Below are 27,092 nucleotides of genomic sequence, written 5' to 3' on the forward strand. Positions count from 1 at the left end.
AGGTGTTCCCAAACAACGCTGCGTCGCACAAGTCAACGGGGAACTTCTGCTAAGGCAATCGTGGGCACTGTTATTCAGGAGACAACAGATGGCCGAGGAGGAAAGCTTGCCTGCGCATTAATTGCACACAACACTCTGCTGGGAAATAGCCTTTGAGGGGACTGTGACAAGGCTAAAGCTAAGCTGATCTCCACTTGGACAATGTCGCCTGGATAAGAGCCTGTCTAGGAACTCCTTCCAGGAAACCCCAAATAAGTGATGGAAAGAAATGCGGGTTATACCCTGATGTTGGATTATGGAAATAATTCATTCATACACACACACACACACACACACACACACACACAACCCTCCACATAAAAATTTATAAAGGGTGGAATGCAATATACCACAATAAGTCTCTCATTCCACCTGTGCATGGATATCTCCATGTGCAACAGAACATTCTCCCCTTCTCCACCTAAATCTGTTCTAGGGATTTTCCCAACTCCCCAGAAAAAAAATTGGGGGGGGGGAGTCCTGTTCTGCAAGTGGAAAACATGGCGTTTACAGGACACAGCGGTTGAATACTGCCCATAGAACCAAAACTAGAACCAGGGGAAAAAATAAAAAAATAAAAACTCACATACAAAATAGCAGCCGGCACTAACAATAATGATAAGAATAGCAATAGTCACACAGCTGGAAAAAAAACCTTCAGAAATCCTCCAGGCAGTCTTCAATAACTGGGTTTTGTTTTGTTTTGTTTTACATTGGTTTTTAAATGTCACCAATGAAGATTTCACAACAGTTAGGCAGCCTATTCCTTTATTATATTGTGTGTATAATTATATCCACGAAGCTTTCTGTAATATCCCAACATGACTAAAATCAAAACCTTGCAGCATTGTAAACCTTTCTTCTCTCCCGTCTCTTTTTAAACTAATCATGCTTATTTTCTTCTTCTGTTAAAAGACAGCAACTAGCTGGTTTTTGTTGACAGGTATTAATTAGAACGTGTCTTTTTTCTCTCTCTCTTTCTTGTCAAGAAGCAGAATAACATAATGCACAGTTAGCATTTCATGCAAGACAGGCGTAAGTAGCTAATAACAACTGGTCTCCCATTTCTGACCTTTCTGCTTTCTGCAGAGTCTTCCGTTCTTTTCCTTGCTGTTTCAAGGGACGATAACTGACTACTGAAATGGGAGGACAAGATGGGCGAACGGGGCTAGTAGATTTCTGAAAAGTTCCAAATCTTCTAGCCAGCATGTCGTCCCTCTCAATATCTGGGAAGCTGCCATCCACCTCTTCCTCGCTGCTCTCGTGCCACTCGCTCAAACTGCTTGGCGTTTGCTTCTGAGAATCAGCACAAGCATCCAAGAGAGATGAATTACATGCATCCACAATTTCACTGACAGTACAAGACGGAGATTAGGAGAGAGAAAGGGAGAAAGGTAATGAGAACCACATGGAAGCGCTGAAAAGAGACCTTCACTTATTCATCTTATCTTTAAAAACGAAGATCTGAGTTTCTTGCTAGTAGTATCAAGCAAGGAGTTTTTGCAACGACAACGGGCCGATTAGATAAAAGAAAGCCAAATAAGTGAAAATTATTGGCTGCACAGAAAACTGGGGGTTGGGGGGGGGAGAGAGAAATGCACCACCGAAACGAAAGTACAACCCACTTTTAACACGCACACATAAAAATATACCAGAGGGAGGGAAAAGTAAAACTTTTACTAGATGCCCCAAAGAAGTAAACTCTGTAATGCGCTGCCAGAAACAAAACAAAAGCTAAGGCTACCGCTTCAGATGGTGTACCCAAAGTTTGAGAAGCCTTGATCAATAAGGCCCCCCCCCCGACTGGTATTTTTGGGGCAGGTGAATTCTGTGCAATGTCATTGACACAATAATAGTGCATGAGTGGTAGATTTATAGCATCCACACTTACTTACTCTGCCAAACCTTTATCAGGCATTGCAAGTATAAAAAAGGTAAAGGACAGTTAAGTCCACTCGCGAACCACTCTGGGGTTGCGGCGCTCATCTCGCTTTACTGCCCAAGGGAGCCAACGTTTGTCCGCAGACAGTTTTTCCCGGGTCATGTGGCCAGCATGACTAAGCATAGCGAAACCAGAGCAGCGCATGGAAACGCCGTTCACCTTTCCGCCGCAGCGGTACCTATTTATCTACTTGCACTTTGAGGTGCTTTCGAACTGCTAGGTGGGCAGGAGATGGGACCTAGCAACAGGAGCTTACCCCGTCGCGGGGATTTGAACCGCCGACCTTTCGATCGGAAAGTCCAAGAGGCTCAGTGGTTTAGACCATAGCGCCACCCGCGTCCCCATTGCAAGTATAGGCCACCATAAAACCTATATAAAATTTTAAAAAATATACAAAATATGTAACGAGGAGGATTTTCATTGGAATTTCTTCCTGCTAAATAGTGCCATTCACCACTCTAAGAGATACTGTTGACAAAAACTCAGTTACCTCTGGGTTAATGTCAAACAGATAGAATCTGCTATTTTCATTGTGCCATGATGTTAAATTACCCGAAAAAGGGGATACAGCACCTGTTTGTGTTGTACAATGGACAGCAGAAAAGAATATGTTCTACAGTGTCTGGCGCATTCAGAGAACACCCACAATGTCTATCTTTTTCTGGGGATGTTTGAGTATCTGCCCTTGACAAAAGCTGAGGGGAAAACGTGACTCTTGCACACATCGTTTATTAAGTTTTCCTGCAATGCTTTCCCAGTGTCTCCACATTTTTGTTGTGTGTGGAGGGGCACTCTTCTGCCAGAGTGCAACAAAAGTGGAACACCACCCTTATTCCCCTCCCAAAAAACACAACATTTTGGGTATGAAAACTTAAAAGATTTCAGCAGGATGGTACAGGGCATGCACTGACAGGAAGCAACGTTATATCTACTCCAAAAAAATTGACAGTAATGAAAGTGGGATCACATATAACTTGCCCTGATAACACCATGCGCACAAATCATCATGAATGAACAATTAAATATAAGATGTTTGGAGAGGGCCTAAGTCAACCTGTGGCTGACCCCTACTGAAGAGAAGGTAAAACCACCAGCAAACTCCAGGAGAGATGGCCGCCCTCTCTTTGGCTTGCCTTGCCATTCTTCTTTGCACAATGCAGCTTAGGGCAGATTCACACAGCAGAGGCAAACACTTAAGTGCTTCGTTAGAACCAGGAAGTAGTATCCGAGAAATGGGGAAGGGGGCGCAGTGGGGTTTCATCAGGCCACACCACTTGCATGCACATGCATTGCTTAGTCCACAGCAGAGGTGGGAGAGAAGTAGGCACTGGGTGCATGAACCATATTATTATTATTATTATTATTATTATTATTATTATTATTATTATTATTATTATTAATACCCCGCCCATCTGGCTGGGTTTCCCCACATATGACTTGTAGGGATATAGCATGCCACATGAGTGCAGAGGATCACTCAGTCAGGCATATACACTGAGGAACCCATCCTGAGTTAATGGGACAGAGCAGGCTGGAAGTCCATATAAAATAATAACCACTTCAGGCGACGCTTCCTAACAATAAGATATATTTATTTACAGCGGAACCTCGGTTTTCGAACGAAATCCGTTCCAAGGGATTTCAATGCAATTTCAATGGAGAAAAGTGGAAAAACCTCAGCGGGAGCCGAGGCACGTTTGAAAATGGAAGCGTTCGGAAACCGAAACGTTCGGCTTCCGAGACACTTGAAAACCATAGGTTCCACTGTATTAGGAAATAAGTAGAACTGGATTCTGAGAGGCTTAGAGTAGAACTACATGGGGAAGGGCCATGCCTGCTTCCAAACATGTCTGTCATTTAAGATTAATACAGGGTTAGGAAAAGCAGAGGGGAAGTGGCAGGGTCTTCTTAACCTGCCCTACACTTATCAGTTCTCTATTGCATCTGTTAGCCTTCAACCCCCCCCACCTCCAAAGCATTTATTCTCCACAGTCAGGTATCTTCATCGGGGGGGGGGGGGGAAGGAAAGGTAGTTTAACACACATGGCACATTTATAGGGAAAAACCTGCAGGTACGGGAGGAATTGAAGCACCTTTACCTGTAGATTCTCCTGTGGCAATTAGCATCCTCAGGCAAAAGGTCGCATCCAAACCATACATTCAAAGCTCACGGACTCCCCCCAAAGAATCCTGGGGAATGCAGTTGGTTAAAGGTGCTGGGAGCTGTTGCTTTGTGAGCGTTAAACTACAGGTTCCTGGAATTCGTCAGAGAGTATCATGTGTTCGAAATGTGCTTTGAATGCGTGGGGTGGATGTGAACGAAAGTGGGGAACTCTGTATTCGCTTCTTAACACATAGCTCTGCCCTTACTTCCAAAAGCACGTTGCAAGGAGCAAGCAACTTAATGAACGTACCAAAGCTATAAAGATATGTATGCAAATAAGCAGCTCTTAGCTACGACCATGTAGACGGATGAAGGTCTGGACGGCACATCCAGTTCTCTCCCCACCCACCGGCCAATAATTTCCTCTTCACCATGTGCTTCTCATTGCCACTCCAATTTATTGAGCCGCTCTCTTAATAGGTCACCAGACAGTAGTACGAGGTTGTATTCAAGTGAGTCCTAGGCAGGATTAACCCACTGAAATTAATGAGCCTAAGTTAGTCACGTCTAATAATTTCAATGGGTTTAATCCAAAGAGAACTAGCATTGAATGCCACCCATGGGATAACAGATGCTGAGAAGTTTGGTGGGAAATTGGGGGGGGGGAGAGGAGAGATTGCTGCATGCTGTCGCAAAAACAGAACTAGTTAGTTGTTAGAAGCTAACAAATTTCCCATCAAACTCCTATTGTGCCTGGTGTTGTCAAACAGGAGTTATTATCTCAACGGGAGATTCTTGCAGAGGGTCAGTTGTACATATAGAATTTGTGGGTTCATGCTTATGTACATGAGTGCTCTCTCTCTCTCGCCAATCCTATCCTAGCTAGGGCTGGGCGATATATCAATATATCATCCCAAACCGGTTTGAATATATCATTATACCAGTTTCATAGTTTTTGACCTCACAATATATTTCGAATCATGATGCGTGTGTGCGCACGCAATGCAAAAATCACAATGCAGGGGAAAACCGCGAAGCCAGCCAATCGCTCTACATAGCTCCCTCCTTATTTCAGACATCGTGATATATCGGCATATTGCGATGTTTAGCTGGTGATGCAAAGTGATGTTGAAAACCAGATATCGCCCAGCCCCAATCCTTGCTATTGTGCCTTTCACGGAGATACAAACTAAATACCTGGGATTAGCATGCAGCCTGTGGACACCATCAGGATGACCAAGAGAGTGGACATGGCTCACAGAGAGCAAGGATGAAGTTTCAGCTGAGGTCCCCAGAGCCCCAGCTCTTTCCCTATTGGCTGCCTCTTCCATGTCATCTTTAGGCGCGGCCCTAGCAACTGAAAGCTTCTCCCAAGCATCAAGGTCAATTTCTGTCACTGGCCCAAAGTGCACACACCTCTGCTTGGGGCTGGTGGCCTTCTTGGACATTCCCACTTTGTGGCTTGCAAAACGGTTACGACCGGCAGCTTCCACTGCCGTTTCAGAGGCCAGAAATGAACCTGGGGCGTTCGCGAGCTCCTCATCGCTAACGACAAAGATGTAAGCAAAAAAATAAAATAAAAATAGGCATATAAAAAGGCAACTACAAGACTGAGGGAAAACTAACAAACCAAACATTTGATGAGAAGAAGGAGGGAAATCACCCAATGCAAGAAATTGGGGTGGTGAGAGAAGAGACCCTGGCACACACCCCTTATTATAAAAACCAAGGAAGTGTTTGAGCAACATGGAGAAAAATGATTCTGACCAAGAGTGAAAACAACATTTAAAAATGTAAACGGCACAACAGGACCCGAGCCAAACTGTATTCAGAAAATTATATGAACTTATCAAAGGACAAAAGTGGCTTGGTTCCAAGTGATGGCATAACGTCTCTTGGAAATCTGAGCAGTACATTCACAAATAGCCATGACGGCAGTTTTTTTTCTTGCTTTGTAAACTTTTGGCTAGATTGTGCCCACAGCCCTTCCACTAAACAAGATAGAGAGCTATCGTCTAGCCGTGATTGATTCTGACATATTCCCATGTAACCCTGAGCAGAGCTAGCAAGGCCTGTTGCCACAGCTGCTTCCTGCATGGGAGCGCCAAGAAAAGAGGGAAGCCCTACGAGTGGAAACTTGACGAACACCAAGGGAAACAAAAGTGTTTCATTTCAAGCCTAGACTCTTAAAGATAAGGGTTATTCCTGGTTCCTGTACAGATGTGATCAGGAGACTTGTGCACGAAGCCCCTAAGATGGCCCATGGTGCTATTCTTAGCTATGTTTGGGATGGACAGACAACTCTCCCCTTGGGAAGGTTCGGGACCCCGCTAACCCCAAGGAAACACCAAAGACCACACACTTGGGTGAACTCTCTCGGTTTTGGTTTCTCTCACTTTCTCATTTTTCCGGTCTTATGTTCAGTTCTCCAGATTTGTTTGCAATTCCTTCTAAGCGCTCATGAAAATTCATCAGCACTCAACGCAACTTTCCGTTAATATACGTGTTCTTGCAAAGCAATTCCCCCCTAATCAAATGCATTTTTTACGTTATTATCACCAGTATGTGCATCTTTTTAAGGCACGCTTTACCCTGGCATGTGCATTTTTGTACACATTACTTGGCTGGAGAACTAACTGCACGGCAAAATTTCGCGAAGTGTGAATTTTGAAGGAAGGATGTGTTTCCGTTCGCATGTTCGTTTCATGAAGTGTGAATTAGGCAGATTCTTCCCCATTCCTACACAAAGATGACTGGCAGAAAGACACATCAATTATTATTGACCAGACCTTACTGTGTACCCTGGTAATTTGCTGCATGCAGATATTATGCATATGTCTTAATTGCTGGCCTTTGGTATTCCTGAGTGCCATGATTTGAGTTACAAATATTTTAGGAGCAATATGAATCTTTATTCTCTCACTCCTTCTCTTTCTATGGAAACATACCTGGTCTTCCCTGAAACTTTCAGTCGGTCCCAGGTGTCTCGATCTGCTTGTGTTATAGTAGCTCTCACAAAACATGGCAAATCTAGTTGGGAGGGGCTAGCCTGAGTTTTTCGCTTAGCCAGGTCATCTCTTTGAACATCTGGAAATTTAGATTGGCCTTCCTCCTTAGGCTCATCCTTCTGTGACTGCAGGAATGGTTTGTCTTCGCATATCGCCATCGGCCTTGTTGAAGTCACACCCATCTTCTGTCCACTAATTCAATGCACATTCCAGAATCAGCAGGACAAAGAATACTTTTGAAGGACCAGACAGTAACAAACGGCAAGCTCAGTAGCAGGAACGGCCCAAGCTAGTTTGCTGCCTGAGGCAAAGGACGAGATGGTGCATTCCCCATTCTGTGCACAAATTCTGACTAGGTTGGTAGTTGTATCTTACTTCAGCACTGGTGAGGACACAGAGTCCTCCACCTCACCCTTAGGGAAGCAAGGAAGTTTAGGGGCTGCATGGCAGATCACGTGGCATACATTTCTAACCACTTTCCACCCTTCAGAATTTGCTGCCCGAGGCAGCTGCCTCACTCTGCCTCATGCAAGGGCTGGTCCTGCCAAATCAAAATATTGAAATGTTAAGCAAAAGTGGGCAACGGGGGAGAGAATGCTGTTGGAGGAATCAAACATCTATTGCTGCAATTTCAGCTAGTGGCTGGTATGCCCCATTTAGAGACAATACCCCCGTTTTTACATAGTTATTGTCTACCAGCGCTGGCAGCAAGATTTTGGAAGCTCTTTGGCATGGCACCTTCAGTGGGCCTCCTTAACCTGGAAGAGGCAGGGGTGCAAAAGGAGAATGCTCACATGCTACCTCTGACCTTCTAGAGCAGGGGTAGGCAACCTAAGGCCCATGGACCGGATGCAGCCCAATCGCCTTCTCAATCTGGCCCGCGGACGGTCTGGGAATCAGCGTGTTTTTACATAAGTAGAATGTGTCCTTTTATTTAAAATGCATCTCTGGGTTATTTGTGGGGCATAGGAATTTGTTCATTCCCCCCACCCCCACCCCCCCAAAAATATAGTGTGGCCCGCCACATGGTCTGAGGGACAGTGGACCTGCCCACGGCTGAAAAAGGTTGCTGACCCCTGTTCTAGAGTGCTTCAAGCAAAGTAGGAATGGTGGCAACATCGGGACAGAAAGCTCAGGTCTTGCCAAATGTCACTTCTTTGGCCAGACCTGCAATCTACAGACAAATGACAGATTATGGGCAGAGACAAGCAACCCCATTGATGCATTTTTGAAACAATATTTAATTTATTAACAATCTCTCTTTTGACAGTTACGATGACGTCTACTTCCTATGCCGCAATGAATTCAAGTTTTGTCTCCCAATATAGCAAATCTTGGGGATTTTCTTTTACTGCTAACCGTTCCCAAGCTCGGCATCCAAGGATTTGGACACGTTCTTCAGATGCCATTCCAAGACATTAGTCACCAGTTAGACGCTGGGACTGTAAATGTTGGCATTTATATTGTTGCCACAAAGGCAACACTTTTTAAATGGCTAAAAGCAGCTGGAACTCACATTTCTTACAAAAGACTTTCTGCACTCTCCAAGAAAGCTATACCCAGTTAAAAATATTGTATACAGGTATTTCTCAAAGCACAAAGAGTAAATCCCTAAAAGAGTATGCTCCCTAAAAATGTCACTGCTCATGCCTTTTACTATAATGCATATAATTACCTACACCTGCAATGAGCAAAATGGACACCAGTCTGGCTATGCAGTAAAAACATTTTGCTCAACATCCACTCGTGTGTTGCATCACCCACACCCAGCCCTCAATTATGCCTGGAGCTCAATATAGCTATTGTAAAAAAAGAGAGAGAAAGAGAGAGAAAGGGCTTTTCAGGAATTCCCCACAAGGGGTCGACCAAACTGAACAAGACCTATTTTTGCAGCTTCTTCATTAGCAATAATAAACGTGTCCCATGCCAATATTCAGAAAAGAAACTGACAGCTTGGTGTAACACAACTTGGAGAGACAAACATTTCTTACAACCCTTAGAGCCAAGCTAGACAATGTGTCTAGAGTCATGAGCTTTGTCTTCCAAGATCCCTGCAACTGCCACTTTAACAGAACTCTCAACTGGAATTCATCTGCTTCCACTTCGAGGCCAGTGGAGATGGGGGAATCCCCCCCCATGCCACACAAATGCCCTTTTATTTCCCCAGGCCTTTAAACTGCAAACTTTTGAATCGACTGAGTTTTAATTCTGTTGCGCAATCTTTTGTGATGCTAAGTTTTCTCTAGGTTGACTGCTGCTAAAAAGAATATGCAGTAACTTATTTACTTTTTTCAATTGTTTTGGGATTAATACCGCATTTTAATGGTCTACTGCAGGGGTCCCCAAACTAAGGCCCAGGGGCTGGATGCGGCCCAATCGCCTTCTCAATCCGGCCCGTGGACGGTCCGGGAATCAGTGTGTTTTTACATGAGTAGAATGTGTGCTTTTATTTAAAATGCATCTCTGGGTTATTTGTGGGGCATAGGAATTCGTTCATTTTTTTTCAAAATACTGTATAGTCCGGGCCCCCACAAGGTCTGAGGGACAGTAGACCGGCCCCCTGCTGAAAAGGTTTGCTGACCCCTGGTCTACTGCATGTACCTAAGCCACACAGAGGACAGTGCTATGCCATATATATATGCTGTAAACACGCAAGCAAGCAAGCAAACAAGTAAACAAACAAACAAACAAACAAACAAACAGTTCCTTTCCCAGCTGGGCGGGAGAAATTGCAGAGTCAAGCAGCAGGAAAGTGATGCTGAATATAAAAAACAGCAGGAAGTAAGAGGGTTGAGCAGTCATTCTCACTCCCATTTCTGATTTCAGTTTCTGATGCTACTTTTCAGATTAAAAAACAGTAAAACGTTGGGAGGGAATCCCAGAGCCTCCTCCGTATTATATCCTTTTCTTACGTCTTGTGGAAGACTCCACCCTTAACTAGCAGACTAGAAGAGCAGTGGCTGTCAAACCAACCAATTTATATTCCACACTTTATATTCCCAGTCCAAATTTAACTGATCCAGACACTCCTCCCCTTCCCTACAACTTTTAAGAGAGCACCCAGACAAACTTTGCAGAGAGTTTTGAATTCCCCCACATCCCCTGTGAACCCACTGAAAAATGGGGAGCTTACACTGAAGTGCCAACACCATTGCCTGGTAAAAAATAATCCCAAATTAAATACCATAATACAGAAACAAGCAGAATAGCACACCTTGAACATTCCTGCTTTTTCTTTTGTTTCTTCCCTTCTTCCACTTTACCTCGATCTTTGTTTGCATAAGATCCAAGTAGATACTGGTTAAATGGCAACGTAAGTTTTGGCTGGTTTAGTCTTGCTCTGCGTATAGCAAAATCATCCTTCTCTAGGTCAGGAATCTTGTCATCTCGTTCATCTTCGGACCCAGAATCTTTTCGCTGATAGCTCAGCATAAAGGGGTTCTCTTTGCGAAGGATGATGTCTGGGGTAAGCTCATCCATTTCGCACATGTGCAATTGACTGATACATAGCAAAGTTAAATGGGAAATCCAGATGTGAAATGACAAAAAAACGACTCTCCATATTTCTTAAAAAGGCAAACAAAATATGCTGTACGAGCCATTAGTTCTGAGAAAGCGTTCATAATTTAAGACTCCATGCTGCAAAAACCGAAATTCCATGCATGCACAGTTAGTGACAATGGATTTTTATTTCCTGCTTTAATTATTTGTGGAACGAACATGAACAGAACAAGAATTACTTATTTCACCATTTAAAAGAGGCACTGTTATTCTCAAAAACACTTCAAAATTCTTTTTTCCTCTAATCAAAAACTACCAGTAAGAGCTTCTGGCCATGTGCTTAACAGAAAGACACTCTCTAGATTCTTACGTTTCCTTCTAGCACTTACAATTTCTCAAAATGAATTTCTTTTTCTTTACAGTAATAGCAGAAGTCCCCACCCGCCCCCTGTGTTGAAGGTTTTGGGTTATGGTCCCATTGATGAGGTGGGGAAACTTAAAAAGTTCATTAAAAGAAAAGATGCAGAATATAACTGGTGCCCTTTCTTCCCACCCCTGAAACACCCTTGGTTATTGCACCCTTGGTTCTGCTATTGCCTGCCATACAAACTAATACATGAGATATCGTTGGAAAAGCACCAGGAAAGTGGCTTCAGACATTCCCTTGCAAAACGGGGGCTTGCACATCTTCCCCACTGCGACTTCCAGGTGTGCCTGAAGCTCCCACGAATCTCCGCACACTTTCGGCAAGTGGAACTTGGAACTTTGGTTTTTACGGTTTCAGATACTGGTAGAGATGCAATGGCAGCTCTCAAAACCAGCAAAACCAGGCGCAGTTGTGGAGGGGCACCTGCCCCACTGCCAGTCCAGTCAGTTCCTGTATTTGGAATGCAAGGGCACCATCTTGTCCTTTGCTTCAGGCGGCAAAATGCCGTGGGCAAGCCCTGGCTGGTTCCAACGACGTGCCGGCACCTGACTTGAGCAAATACTAAACACCATCAAGCTTGCTCAGGAAAACATGTTTTTGTGCATCAGCAGCATGATTTGGAAATTACCAAGTCAGGCAAGGTGGCTGTCTTCATTTTCCACAAAAAATAAAAGCTTCAGGCTGCACTAATGTGCTGCTCTGTTACACTGTTCACACGAGTAAGATACTCATGCGTCCATTGTTTTGTTCATGTTGACCAGGACATTCAAAGCAACTCTGAGTTTAGAATAATCTCTCTCTCGCTCTCTCTCTCGTGTGTGTGTGTGTGTGTGTGTGTGTGTGTGTATGCGCACCAAGCAGCCCTTCTTGCAATTAAGCCATTTCCATTAGTTTTATTACAGCTGCATCTGTAGCAAACCAGTACTACTGGAGATCATACCAAGAATACGTTGCAGCAATCCCTTGTCTTACCAGCATTTGACTTGCGCAACTTCAACCATATGTAGTTGAAGGCAATCTAGGTGAAGCAACTCAAGTCAAGTTCTGAGCTCTTTTAGCATTGGGTCTCCTTGGGGTTACTTGACGTGAAAAGAGCTTTTAAGCTCTCTGCCTCGCTTGCTGGGCAAGGCTACTTGGAATGGTGGTTCTGAGGGTGCTGCTCTCTCTCTCTCTCTCTCTCTCTCTCTCTCTCTCTCTCTCTCTCTTCCCCTCCTCTGCAGTCCCAAGGTTTGACTGTATGCAATTTTATGCATAACCCTTGGACCTGCAATTCACCACAATATTAATACTGCACCTTTGAGGGAACTGGTAACAGATTGGCTAGAATACAATCAATTCAATGATTTTTTTTTAAAAAAAAAATGGATAAAAAGAAAGTTTTAGTCATGAGTTATCAAGATTTCAAAGAGAGATCTTAGAAGATAATTTTAAATTGTTGTCCAAAAAAAATGTATAATTTGCTCCTGGAATGGGATACAAAAGATGAACAGGTCAAATCTGTGATGATACAATGGGTGAAAGATGTGGGACGTAAGATACAAACGACAGATTGGGAGAGGCTATGGAAAATAGATCTGAAATTTACGGCATGTTCTTTATTGAAAGAAAACTATATGAAAATGAACTGCCGGTGGTATTTAACCCCGGTAAAATTAGCAAAAATGTATAGAACAAGGACCAATATATGCTGGAAATGTAAAGAAAAAGAAAGTACCTTTTATCATATGTGGTGGAATTGCAATGTAATGGGAAATGATATATAATGAAATGGGGAGGAAATGTTTAAAATAACCAGAAGCTTTTCTATTAGGAATTATAGGTACCGAGATCCCAAAAGACCAGAGGAAACTGTTTACGTATGCTACAATGGCCACTCGGATGTTACTAGCCCAGAGATGGAAGGAAGAGACTACCCCGACCAGAGAAGAATGCCAAATCAAGTTGATGGACTATGCCAAAATGACAAATGAACTGAGAAGCTCAGGAATCAAGAAGACAAGATTTTTTTTTTTTTAAGGGAAATGTTTATAAAGTATATACAAAATCACTGTAAACGGGTCAAAACATTAGCAGGATTTTAAATACGTAACAGAATGCATAGTTAACTTAGGAAGATGAAAAAATTGGAGAAGTATTGATATGCAGTTGAAAATAGAATGAAAAGGACCCATGGAAGGGATGGGGGAAGTCAGGAGATTCAGAGTAATCTCGATATTTGGATTTTGTACTGTTTTTTGAGGTATGTTTATTTTATTTGTCTTTCTCTGTCTCCCTTTTTTTCTTCAAAAATCAAATAAAAAGATTATATATATACACACACATATATACTGCACCTTTGATGGGCATTCTCTCACACCCTTTTGCTGTTTTTATTCCATCAGCAAGAGTTTGAAACAGATACAGAAGCCTGATTTTTTTTAAAAAATGCAAAATAAATAAATAAATAAACAAACAGGAACCATAAGGCCAGAAACCCCAAGCCGGACTCCTCCATGTGCCAAGCTGCACACGAATGCACAAACATGTCTGTATTCTGACAGAGTAGCCCAACTAACTGATCCACCCTGCGCAAATATCCACAGGTAGAAAAGCTGAAACCAACAAGCTACCCTCATATCAGACGTGCCTGAACAACTGAAAGAGAAGGGATGGCTGCTGATAACATTACTGTCACGTGTTTGCTTACAGCAAATTGTTGAACAGTCTCCATGCTCTACCAGAAAAAAATGTAATGAGCTGGATATTTTTACGATTCCTCTGTTTTAAATTAGACATCCTTTGATGCAACTGCTAACCTCATTTTTGCTTTTGCGCTCATGAAAGCGAAGCTCAACCGCTCCAAGAAAATTGCACATTTAGAGCCTGTTAAGAGGGCACAGTAATTAGAGCACACAACTCTTTTCCAGCCAAAAATTCCTGCACCATAATCGCTCAGTTGCAATGAATGTGTTTAATAACAGATAATACTGCAGCGCGCCGGCCTGAAATTCCCAGCTATTGTTTTCTAAAAATCTTGCAGTGAATTCCAGCGAGGAAGCAACAGGCACATTTATGAGGTTATTTTTCTCGTGTTACGGAACATGACGTTGCAGCAAAAAGCCCCCCAAAAAACCCACACGGCATGGCAAATACCAAATGCATGCGCACACCAAGTCCCACAGTGTGGTAGAGCTAACCTGCTACCATAGCGCTGTGTAGCTGGCATGATCTTAATACCGGCCTGCTCAATCCTTCGTAGCTTGCCCAGTTCCTCGGGATCTTTTTTGGGATTTCTGGGCCCCGCTGCTTTGTTGGCAGAATGTGTAGAAGGCTGACGCAAAGGCTCTCCGTGGTTCACTTCTGTTTGAACAGGCTTCCCAGAGGGGTTTGCAGTAGAAACGCAAGAGCCCAAACACTCTTCTTCAGATTGTGCCAGTACTTCGGTTTGTTCCTCTTCTATAGTTTCAGGGTGGCTTTTGCTAACAAGTGACACAGGGCAGATTATTTCACAGCACGGTCCTGCCCTGTTGCTGCTTGCAACCGTGCAGATCGGGTTAAGTTTATTCAGCACTGAATTAAAAGGTGGAGGTGGCTTTTTAAATGTGAGCCACTACTAAAGCGCGGGGGGAGGGATTCCACCACTTTGACATGTGGATGTGAATCGAAAGGCATTACACTCACGTTCTTGCATATATGCACACATATTGTAATAATCTAATAATAATAATTTAATATTTATACCACGCCCATCTGGCTGGGTTTCCCCGCCTACTCTGGGTGGCTCCCAACCGAATATTAAAAACACAATAGATCATTAAACATTAAAAACTTCCTTCAGATGTCTTCTAAAAGTCAGATAGTTGCTTATTTCCTTGACATCTGATGGGAGGGCATTCCACAGGGCAGGTGCCACTACCGAGAAGGCCCTCTGCCTGGTTCCCTGTAACCTCACTTCTCGCAGTGAGGGAACCGCCAGAAGGCCCTTGGAGCTGGACCTCAGTGTCCGGGCTGGACGATGGGGGTGGAGACGTTCCTTTAGGTATACAGGACCGATGCTGTGTGGGCTTTAAAGGTCAGCACAAAGACTTTGAATTCTGCTTGGAAACGCACTGGGTTGGATCTAGAATAAACTAGTTGCATTAACGCCCCATCAAAATCAATGGAGGAAGTAAATCATGGCTTAAGTTCAATGGGAACCAAGTCCAATGAATTTTGTCTGGATCGAACCCATTATATCCAGATTTAAAACAAAGGAAAACTTGAGGAAGAGGAGATATTCATTTTTAAAAACACAACGTTGAGGTGGGGGAAACACCTTCATATATTCTCAAAGCCTTCGTGCACCATTGTCTCCATGGATGCAGACACATGGGGCAAATGACATCTGACCCCGGGGACTGCTGTGGCTCATGTAAATCACTGTCAGGAGACAGCATGTGTCTGTGTGACTGTTCCAAATCAGTCAGAACAGCCACCTGTCAATGGTCGGAAAGAAAGACTTGTCACTGGGTAAGTGAGTTCCAGCTGCTTAGGCCTACAACCTTGTCTCAGAGGCCTTCAGTGAGCTAGATGCCTAGTAGACAGTGGCCAAAGGCAGTGGGAGAATCTCTTTTATGCTACTTTGAGAGCCTCTCTGGGCTATAAAGTGGGATAGGAGTTCTATTAAAAAGTAAATAAATAACGCTACTTCCTTCACTATCCTTCAGTGCTCCATCAGTGCCCTTGGCACGTTACAGGATAAAATAAGCACACACACAAAAAGGAAGGTTGCTGTGTCAAGGACCTTGTGATTGAGACTTAGTTGGTAGTCCAGCAAGGGAAAAGAAAAGAGAGCGGCAATAAGAGCAGAATACGACCAACTGCAGTTATACATATAGTCAAACCTTGGTTGCTGAACATAATCTGTTCTGGAAACCCATTTGGCTTCCGAAATATTCGACAACTGAGGCGCGGCTTCCGATTGGTTGCAAGAGCTTCCTGCACTCAAGTGGAAGCTGCGTCGGATGTTTGGCTTCCGGAAAACATTCGAAAACCGGAGTATTTACTTCCAGGTTTTCGGCGTTCGGGAGCCGAGGTTTGACTGTACTGAGGCTTCTGTGTTAGTCAGGGATGAGGACTTAGACTTAGGCTTCCTGGAAATGGTGGATTTGGGAGGGAATTGAGGAAAGAGAAAGATGAGTACAAAACTGTAGAACCCGCGACGGCAATCTGTGAGGTTTTACAGCATCTGAACCAAAGTTCTGGCTTCAAGTAACGTAAATGGTACTAATATGAAACCCAGCATCTTGTTAAAAACAAAGTAGGACAAGACACCGTATGTCCACAGTAAGACTCATTAAGTAATTCTGTTGTAATGTTTCAATAAACTAAGTATAGCAGAGCTGTTTATGTGATGTTCTAAGTCAAACTGCATTCCATATGACTGCCATCTTGCAATTAGTCAAGCAAGAGAGAACAAGGCCAGAAACCATCTGCTGGTCACCTGTGAATGGGAGATGCTTAGGCTGAGGTGGTTCTGGCTTGGTAACCTGAGAAGTGGCCAAGTCCTTACCTGAAAGGTCTCTCTCCTCCTAGGGGAGAAGTAGCAGTACTCCAGCTCTTCCTGAACTCCTCTCGTTCGGCTTTCTTCTTCCTGAGAGGAGCCGGAATATAGGCAGTCTGGTTACTCTTATTGGGGAGGTATTGGTTAAAAGGCACAACTGATTTGGGTTCACCATAAGATGTCCGCCTTGCAGACATATCGTCTTTTTTCACATCTGGCAACTTTCGATGCGGCAAGTCAGATTCCGAATCGCTTCCTCTGCCTATGTGGAAAAGAAAGAAAGAAATTAACAAAAGGAAAGCAAAGAATTGAGACAAGTTTAAATGCTTAATTCAAGTGTGCCAGTAGGAGGATCACTGCGACTATCTGGTGCAAAGGTGCCCATCTCCTTCCCCCCAGCAAACAAATGTATGGTTTGCAGGCTTCAGAGTGTCAATTGCCCCAGAACATGACATATATAAAAGTGCTCCTTAAATGCAACGGGCAAATGAAACATGAATTCCAGTTGCTACTTAAGGTATCTGAAGAAGTGTGCATGCACACGGAAGCTCATACCAGGAACAAACTCAGTTGGTCTCTAAGGTGCTACTAGAAAGAATTTTCGATTTTGTTATGAATTCCAGTTGCTACTTAAGAGTGAGAATCAAGATTTTAAATTGTCAGTAAAAGCTATTGTGCTTTAAGATCCACCTTGAAGTTTCACAAGGTCACATTTGCACACTGCTCATGGGACTGCACAAATGAGGGCAGATTTTTTTTTAATGACCCACATCTCTATTGCATTAAACTTTTAAAAAAAACCACAATTGAGTATTGCCCCTTGCACAGGGAAATCTTCAGTTAGCAGTGATAATTGAGAACACACGGGGACGTCCTATAATATGTTTTTCCTATTATAATCTTGAATTTGAAGGTCAGAAATACAATAACTGCTGTGTTCACACAGCTCCAAGAAAAACTCCTCTAGCTCTCTGCAGGCATAATATTTTAGCTGTCTTAAGCAGAAATATTCAACAAGCAGCTGCAGTACAGATATAGCTAGATGACAACACAAGAACTGCCTTGCTGGGTTTGATCAAAGCCCGTCTCATTCAGCATTTTAAGCAGCAGTCAGCCAGATGTCTCTGGAAGTAGCGGTGGTCATCCATCGTTGCTTATCTCCAGTGTATGACACTCAGAGTAATACCATTTCTGAAGACGAAGATTCCTTAGCTAATAGCCATGGATACAACCCCCCCCCCCCCAATTTGCTAATCCTTTTCAAAAAGCCATCAAAGCCAGTAGTGAACCTACCATAATACTTGAACTCAGGATCATCCCATGAAGTAGATTTAGCCACAGGATGCTCAGTTTCATGGGATGACCTGAAGTTCAAGTATTATGAGAGAAAGGGAACACATTTCTGAACAACTGTACAAAATGAACTCGAGGCCTTTTAACATTTTTTTTTTTACTTTCTTTTCAAAGATGGTAGTGTCGCAAAAGGTAAAGGTAAAAGTTAAAGGATCCCTGGATGGTTAAGTCCAGTTAAAGGCGACTATGGGGTGTGGGGCTCATCTCGCTTTTCAGGCCGAGGGAGCCGGTGTTTGTCCACAGACCATGTGGCCAGCATGACTAAACCGCTTCTGGTGCAACGGAACACCGTGACGGAAACCAGAGCGCACAGAAACGCCGTTTACCTTCCCGCCACAGTGGTACCTATTTATCTACTTGTACTGATGTGCTTTCGAACTGCTAGGTTGGCAGGAGCTGGGACAGAACAACGGGAGCTCACCACCGTCACGGGGATTCGAACCACCGATCTTCTGATTGGCAAGCCCAAGAGCCACAGCGCCACCAACATGGACAGGGACAGAGAACCGAGTCTACTAACTGTAGCTCTCCAGATGTTGCTGAATTCCATTTGCATCAGACATAATGTCCAACCACAAGGGACAAGAGATGCAGTCCAATGGCATCTTGAAGGTCCCTGCCTTGCCCTAAATAGCTTGGGACCAGGTGACCTGAAGGATCACCTTCATCCATATCAACCAGCTCACACCTTGAGATCTGCATCCTCCCATATCCCACTTGTATACCTCCATTTATGTACAAATTGTACAAGTTTACAACACGTGGAGCACTCTCAGCGGGGTCCCCATGTCCATGGGACTGTTTCAACCGAAACCTTCTTGTCCCCATCATTATAGGCCTTTGAAGACCCATTTATTTAAAGCTGCTTTCTTCTTTTTTCTTCTTTTAAAAAAGAGCATGCTATTTTTTATTGTGCTACTCCATGATACAGAACTGCAATATTGTAATTATTTTTTAAATCTAATTTTTTACACTGTGCTGCAGGTTGTTGTGATTGGTGATACTGCTAGTTCTTAGTATTTTATTGTTATGGCATTTTAAGGTTGCAGCCGACTGATCTGCATGCGTGCACAAGGCCTCCTTCAGTGGTTTAACCCTAAAAGGCAGCCTATACATATCTAAATAAACCAACTAGCAAACAAATGCCTGACTAGCTATATCATCTGCTAACTAAATGTTAACTTTTCAAGTTTCCCCCCTACACCACAATGGCTATGCTCAGATTCCCTGATTAGAGGCAGCATGCTCTTGAATACCGGTTCCTGAGAACCAAACGTAGGAAGAATACAGCTGCCCTCAGGTTCTCCTTTTGGGCTTCCCATAGGCATCTGGTTGGCCACCTTAAAAACAAGGTGATTCCTTGGATAGCTCAGTTGGTTGGAGCAGGCTCCTGATAGTCCCAAGATTGCAAGTTTGATACCCATATGGGACATCTGCACATTCCTGCACTGCAGGAAGTTGAACTACTAGACGATCCTCAGGGTCCCTTCCAACTCTACAATTCTATGAAGCTGAACTAGTTGGGTCACTGGCCTGATCTAACCAGCCCTTATGTTCTTACCATGACTCCTGGTCAATCAATTTACTGTTTCGCCAGAGTGGCGCATGCTCTAGTTATCTCCCGCTTGGCCTACTGCAATGCGCTCTATGTGGGACTACCTTTGAAGGTTAACTGGAAACTACAATTAATCCAGAATGCAGCAGCTAGACTGGTGACTGTGAGTGGCCACCAAGACCATATAATACCGGTCCTGAAAGACCTACATTGGCTCCCAGTACATTTCTGAGCACAATTCAAAGTGTTGGTGCTGACCTTTAAAGCCCTAAACGGCCTCAGCCCAGTATACCTGAAGGAGCGTATCCACCTCCATCATTCAGCCCAGATACTGAGGTCCAGCTCTGAAGGCCTTCTGGTGGTTCCCTCCCTGAGAGAAGCAAAGTTACAGGGAACCAGGCAGATGGCCTTCTTGGGTATAAGTATATTATTATTATTAATTATTATCATCATCATCATCATCATCATCATCATCATCTCCTTACATTTCAGGCCCAAGAAGTGCCCTAGACTGCTATGACATTCCCCCACCCCGCCACAGCTTGTAATTGCTAGTAAGGAAAAAAGCTTCCGCCATAGTGTGACCCCAAAACTCTAGACAGCCCTCAAACCATAAATTGGCATTCAAAGAGAGTTCCCTACCAACTTTGTGGGATTAAAAGGCACATCACGCTTCCAAAACTCAAGCCAAGCTTCTTGAGCGGCAGCACACCAGCTATTTCACACCAGAAGAGCCGCGTGTCGCATTCAAAAGGAGCCCTGGAGAGCACAGCTTACCATCGCTGCTTCCTCTCAGCACCACATCTGGAGACGGCGTCTGCTGGGAGCGGGAGCCGAAGGAATCCAGGCTGTCAAAAGAATCATCTCTTCCGTGGCGAGGAGGAGAAAGGGAATCGCTGCGTTCAGAGTCCCAACAGTCTACATAGCCGCTGTCACGGATGCTGCGCTTGGGGCTCTCAACATCCTCAGTCTCCTAATGTGGAAGAAGCACACACACAAAGTGGTTTGTTGTTGTTGGTTTTTTAAAAAAGGAATACCCTTAATGCAAACAGTAAGAACTTTCTGTGAATCTAGAATGCCTAGAACCTACGGCTGGGGACAGAGAGATATTTTTCTAAGGGAGTTGAAAGTCTGTCTCCAATGCCATTTACCAGAGGAGTCAGTGGGGTAAAATGTACACATCACCACAACCGACAACACCATTCTTGTACCACCTTTTTATGCTTACAAAAAGAGACAAGTCAGTCTTCCACCCAAAACTTCTCTGCCCACCACTCTCTAACCAAAACCATTTTCCAAGTTAACTACGAAGAGACTACCGTTAAAGGCAAAACAACAATCCACCGTGACAATGTGCAGAATGAAAACACACCAGATTTGTACAGAGAATTGGAAGAAAGCAGGTTAACATGTTCTAAAGAAGAGAAGTGGCGTCGATGTGTGGCACTTTAAAAGACTAACCCACTGATTGTGGCTAGAGCTCACTTTCATCAGGTATAGATTTACAAGTGCAAAATGGTAAAGGGACCCCTGACCATTAGGTCCAGTACCAGATGACTCTGTACCAAGAAGTAAAAAAAAAAAGGCATTGACCTGAAACATGGGTGGCTCTGCGTCCATATCCATATCATATAGGCCATTGTCCATATCATATGAGCAAAGGCATCCTGGGTTTAAGTTAGCAGGCAAGGCACGTCTAACTCCACCGAGCTGATCATTTCCACCTAGATATCGCACTGGCTCTGGACACCTGCAGAGAGAATCTGCTGTTGCTGCTTTTGGCTCAGTCAAACAACGAAGCAGCGAGCTGCAGGAGACAGCCTCTTTCTACCTCGGAGAGAAATTCCAGTTATGAAAGAGGGGATGTCTTTCTTCCCGGAGCAATCAGCAGCCGAAAAATATGCAAAACGCTTTTCCTGATGCCTCTGAAGAATTCAGCCTTGCTCTTTGTTTGTTGCCAGCTCCTGGCTCTGGGGGGATATGAAAGCACTTGTATCTGACCCACATGTTCAGAGCAGTGAGAACAATGGCCGCCTTTGACAGCCTCCCGATTATAAATTCTTTCCAGAGCAAGCTGCACATACTAAAACACTGAAAGCTCCAGAAGAGGGAAAAGGTCAGTAGAAGCCATCCTCAGCCTTGCATTATTGGAAGAACATTGCCCCTTGTTTCAGCCGGTATCTTATCATCAGTTACAACAGGATGAGGCCAAGAGAAACAAAAAATAAGGCCCTATGCTGAAAAGCAAACTTGTGGAAGTCCACCCAGCCCCTGCTTCTCCCTGTGAGTCAAAAAGGCAGGGGCAATAACATCACCCTCAGATGTGGTCATCAGAAAAGCCCAAGGTGAGAAATGCTTCTCAAGGAGTCCTTTTGAAAAGGTGCAAAACTGCCAACAGGTGCAGAAGTATCTGTATCATGTGGTACAAATTAAAGAAGTCATGCCAGAGGCCTGCTTCACTTGATTATATAAACAGATGTGGAAGATGTTGCACGTATCCGTCTCAAACCAACGTGCAAATTCAACCAACAGAGGTTTGCAGATCTGTATGCCGTAATGGCATATTTGTCAAGGAGTCATGATCGGCTAAGCCTCTGAGTTAGCTGTGCCCCCTGGGCTTCCCACTGTACGGATGAATGGATCGTTCTGTTTCCAGTTCGTGTCAATTTCACATTGTGTTCATTCATAAGTCCATCTTGTTTTATTTCTGAATGAATCTGTGATTTTTTAAAAATATATTTTAAATCTGAATGGCTATTGTTATTTACATTTCTATTTAAATACTGTATGCATTACCACCACAAACATATGTATTTGAGTAGGTGCTTTACCTCAGTGTATGCTTTTCTAAATATATTCTCTCTAAAAACCCTATCACAAAATTCGGAGACGTGCAACGCCCCCTCCCCCAGAAGAATATAAATGTTCCAATGTGAACATTCAAATGTGGATCAGGTCACATAGGATTTCACAGGAATCAAATCCCTCAAGCATCCTTACTACATTCTGTGTGAAATGGTCCTCAGCATTAGGTGGGGGGAACCCAGGTTCAGATCCTCAGTCACGTGTGAAACTTGGGCAATTTCGCACATTACCCAGAGGTGATCCCAGACTTGACACTCAATGGGGAAACAAAGGCAATCACAGCTTCCCAACAAGAGAACCGGAAGGATAAATATGTATGCAAATAAGCCATTCTTGCATCCCTGCTTTTTGTATTTAGGTGCACTCCTAAAACTTTCTTAGCTTAATAAGTAAGCTGCCCAGGGCTTTCACTGAAGGACTACAGAAAACACCAATTCTCTTGACCTGTGCACCAACAGCCGATAGCTCAGACCAGCTTAGTTTGTCCTATGTACAGATATATATATATATGCTTTGGAAATGAAAGGGTCTCATGTCTCATACTGTGGTCTTGTCCGCCCCCCGCCCCCCCCAAAGAGCTTCTCCCAAATTTACATACTAAAGTGGAAATAATAATTATTACGATTACTATTATTAGGAGGGCAGGTGTGCAGCAAAGACTTGTATGCTGCAGGGTTCCTCTTGGGTACATAGGGCAGATACAAGGTACCCACTTACATGATATCTGCTGGATGTCACAAGTGAAACTCTTCCTTGTGGGACCTGTGGTGGAATAATGCCTGCTGATGATTCAGGTTCATCATGGGCTAACCTATCACTCCCATTTTAGGTAGGTGTTCCCTGGGAGGCGGAGCTAGGTGGCATTCTAAAAGGAGGGGGAACAGCCTTGAAAGGCAGTTGGGGGTTTGGCAGTTGGGGGTGGAGGGTTAGAGAGAGAAACTGCAAGGTTAGGCTTTGGGGAATGGGAGGAAAGGTCATTACCATTGCTAAAGGGATGCAGGAAATATTATAACAAAGCTGAATTACATGAGAAGAAGATTTGTACCAGTAATAACCCGAGACATCCATGTTTTCAAGTTGCCTAATAAAGTTAAATGTGCTTAAACGTTCGCTGACTGTGGCAGTGGATCAGTACCTTAAGAGGTGTGACTAAGAGGAGAGAACAAAGCTTTCCTGAGGAAGAGGAAACTGTTTGCTTATTCTCCTGTCATACAGAGGGCTGGACAGTGAAGCCAAGTGTGCCACTTATTTGCCTAAAGGGAAGGCAAACTGCAGTAGTTGGGAACCCTGGTAGGGAGATCCCATAGGTGGCAAGAGGCTTTCAAACGTAGAGCCCTGAGGTACCCCAGAGACAACTGAACACTGAAAGATTCATCCTAGTTGTCAGTGAAACTTAGGGAGAGTCACTGTTGGGGAAGTAGTGAAGGGGAGGGAATAGGATCCCTCACAGGAACTGTACATTTACATAAAGGAAAGGAAAATGATGCACCAGAGAAGGGTTTCCCAAACTTGGGTCTCCAGCTGCTTTTGGACTACAATTCCCATCACCCCTGACCACTGGTCCTGCTAGCTAGGGGTGATGGGAGTTGTAGTCCCAAAACAGCTGGAGGCTCAGGTCTGGAAAATCCTGCACTAGAGGGAGACCACTTTCCCCTATAGACCCTAAGAATAAGGCCTGTTCCTCGCTACATAGCCCAATCTCATTTCATGGTCACACAGGCATTGCATTTCTTCCAAAATTGGCCACGATTATTACAGCCGCATTGCAGGTGAGGAGCAGGGCAGAGAGAGGCCACCAGCTTGTCTAAATGCTACTGAGAGAGGTGGGCTTTAGATCGGAAGCTTCCCAGTTTGTACATCAGTCCCTTTGCTATTATGACACATTAGGCGACATCCTGGGATCAGGTCTATGAAATCCTATGTGAAACAAAACAAAACACAACAAAACCCAGTACCATGAACAGCAGAGAGGAGATAGCACAGAAGCATACAAAGGGCTTTACATATGAAGCAGGATGATTCAAAAACTCAAATGCCCTACAAACTTCTCAGGGAGAAAACTTAGTAATTGGGGTCACTGTTGAGTTGGCAGCCAAAAGTCCCATAGCGTGCTTAAAGCCAAGGTCCCCTAAGGCCAAGCGTGGAGACGGCAAATAGCTGTAAGGTAAAATCACAAAGTTTAAGGAATTTTAAATAATTTGATCAGATGAAAATGCAGCGTTTCATGGTGTCTCTTTCTTCTGTTTACCCAGGTAAGTTACTAGGTATGGTTCTTTACAAACGTTTAGCATTTTCAATTTTCCCATTCACATATTTATTTCCTAACCAACTAACACACGTTTGTGCATAAAGCAGGCTAATGAAAATGTGGGAGGGCTAGTGTGACTTCTGCAGATTTTACTTGCAAGCCTGGTGCTGTTAGGACCAGGCTTTGGACAGCAGACTGAAGCAAGTCAGGAGTTGTGGGACCAGCCAGAAGTCAAGAGCAAAAGAGTAAATCAGAGCCGGAGGACAACCCACGAGGCAAAAACCCGGAGCAAGCCAGGGACAAGGAATGATGCAGGAACAAGTATGAGCTCAGGAAGAGCTTGTGGCTCAGGCAAGGCTCAACCAGTGTTCAAAACTCCCATTGTTCTAGGCGTATTTTGCGACGGGGAATTTCATTAGGGCAAGCAGTTTCTGAGCTCTGGGCGCAGTACTGCGCCGAAGATTTCAGATTAAAACTGAAGAGTGGAAGGAAAGGAGGGCCTTTTCTGCCTCCTCACTTCCAGCTACTCTCTGAGGACTGGGGAAGAGACCCTCTTAAGAATATTAAGGGGGTGGGCAGGGGAAGGACTGTTGTTGTTGTTCAGTCGTTCAGTCGTGACCCCATAAACAAGAGCACGCCAGGCACCCCTATCCTCCACTGCCTCCCAGTTTGGCCAAACTCATGCTAGTTGCTTCGAGAACACTGTCCAACCATCTCATCCTCTGTCGTCCTCTTCTCCTTGTGCCCTCCATCTTTCCCAACATCAGGGTCTTTGCCAGGGAGTCTTCTCTTCTCATGAGGTGGCCAAAGTACAGGAGCCTCAACTTCAGGATCTGTCCTTCCAGTGAGCACTCAGGGCTGATTTCTTTAAGGATGGATAAGTTTGATCTTTTTGCAGTCCATGGGACTCTCAAGAGTCTCCTCCAGCACCATAATTCAAAAGCACATGGGACTAGCCCATGTGAAAAATGAATCTTATACGCTTTCCTGTCTAGGAGGAGTCAATGGCTGGCCTGGGGGGGGGGGACAGGATCAGCCCAAGGCCTCAGGATACTCACTGAAGTGATTACCTGCAGTTCAGTGGATCACCACACAGGGCAGCTGTCCACCAATCCCAACTTTCTGACCAATGCTCTCATAATGATACGAAAACCCACATCTACATCCCACAATGCACTCTGCCTACCCACTTGGACCTCAGTCCTCTCTTAGTATGCAGACTCCCTTTGATTTTCAGCTCAAAATACTGAGCTAGGGTAGCTGTAATAATAATACCGTAATAATAATAATTTATTTTAAAATAAATTAATTTTATTGGTTTTTTCTTCTTCTTTCCATAACGAATAATGATTCCACAATCAACATCAAAAATACCTTCCCCCCCACCTCATTCCCCATGTATTTATTTATCATTTCAACACTATCTCTAATGAGATTCTTAAAATCTCACTACTTCCCTCCATTCCCACTTTTGGTTTCTTATATACACCAAATTCTTCTGCAGTTCCATATCTCCTATTAATCCATTATTATATCCTAAATTATCTGAGTTTCTGGTAATTGCAAGCGTTTAGTCCAAACCTGCTAATGTTTCAACTTGTTTACAATGTTTTTGCACATATACAATAAATGTTTCCCACTCTTTTTTTTAAACTTCTCATTATCGTAGTCTCTCAGCTTTGCTGTCAGTTTTGCCATCTCTGCATGGTCCATAAGTTTAATTTGCCAAAAAAAAATTATTATTTATACCTCACCCATCTGGCTGGGCTTCCCCAGCCACTCTGGGCCGCTTACAGCATATCTAAAAATATAGCATGTTGTGAAGGAAATGGACTGTTCTATATTATAAAAATATAAATCTGGATTTGCTGACGCAGTGGATCACACTTAGGCTGTCTGGTTTTGGGAATTAAATGCCAAAACCTCAAGCATCTTGCTTTGATAGCCAGATCAAGGTAGATCTCAGCATGATAAGGAGGAAAAACAGAAGGAAAAGCTGCAACTCTAAAGTAAGATTCATTAAAATGTTACCGTGAAGGACTTTTTAATTTTCAGGGAGAGTAGATGGGGCTTAACTCTGTTTATTTGTTCTTTTGCTCCAAGTGGGAGGGATGCTTTTGCATGCAAGTAACTTTTATTGTGTTTAATTCTTTTCCCCTAAGATGGACTAGAATTTTTTAAATATTTTAATAAACTTTGTTTCATAATAATCTTGTGGTCTCTTAATTTACTACCCCATGTCAAGAGCCAAGGCCTGTGCTATTCTTGAGCTGTTGTCAAAGAGATACAGAGGACATTTTTCGCCTAGTGGCAGTAGAAAGTCTAAAGATAAGGGTGGGCGATCAAAGGGGTACACTTTGTTTAGCCGGGAACTTTGCCCATGCAGCAGAGGACCCAGGGAAGCTGGGGCGCCGTGACACATGTGTGCAACTCTTTTAACCTTCCTCTTCTAGACTTTGCTCTCCTTTCCTTGCTGGGTGTGCACAACTCTGCCAGGAAAAGAAAACACCACAATTTGGGTGCCTTGAG

General features: G+C 43.8%; 1 protein-coding gene across 5 annotated transcripts in view; it reads right to left on the bottom strand.

Annotated features, from left to right (window-relative positions):
- Window positions 1-21,112, bottom strand: part of LIMCH1 (LIM and calponin homology domains 1) — a 48,952-nt gene extending 27,840 nt beyond the window's left edge. For 2 of the 5 annotated variants that reach the window (XM_033159713.1, XM_033159711.1), the window contains exons 1-7: window positions 21,044-21,112; window positions 20,228-20,423; window positions 16,552-16,804; window positions 14,198-14,479; window positions 10,308-10,592; window positions 7,034-7,285; window positions 1,112-1,390 (exon numbers count right to left, since the gene is read on the bottom strand). In XM_033159713.1, the coding sequence (XP_033015604.1) occupies window positions 1,112-1,390; window positions 7,034-7,285; window positions 10,308-10,592; window positions 14,198-14,479; window positions 16,552-16,804; window positions 20,228-20,423; window positions 21,044-21,097 (1,601 nt within the window). In that variant the 5' untranslated portion in view covers window positions 21,098-21,112. The remainder of the gene's footprint in view (window positions 1-1,111; window positions 1,391-7,033; window positions 7,286-10,307; window positions 10,593-14,197; window positions 14,480-16,551; window positions 16,805-20,227; window positions 20,424-21,043) is intronic. The other 3 variants (XM_033159712.1, XM_033159714.1, XM_033159715.1) reach the window with 3 other exon arrangements.
- Window positions 21,113-27,092: the final 5,980 nt, after the last annotated feature.

Source organism: Lacerta agilis, chromosome 9, assembly GCF_009819535.1.
Source record: "Lacerta agilis isolate rLacAgi1 chromosome 9, rLacAgi1.pri, whole genome shotgun sequence".
NCBI classification, from domain to species: domain Eukaryota; kingdom Metazoa; phylum Chordata; class Lepidosauria; order Squamata; family Lacertidae; genus Lacerta; species Lacerta agilis.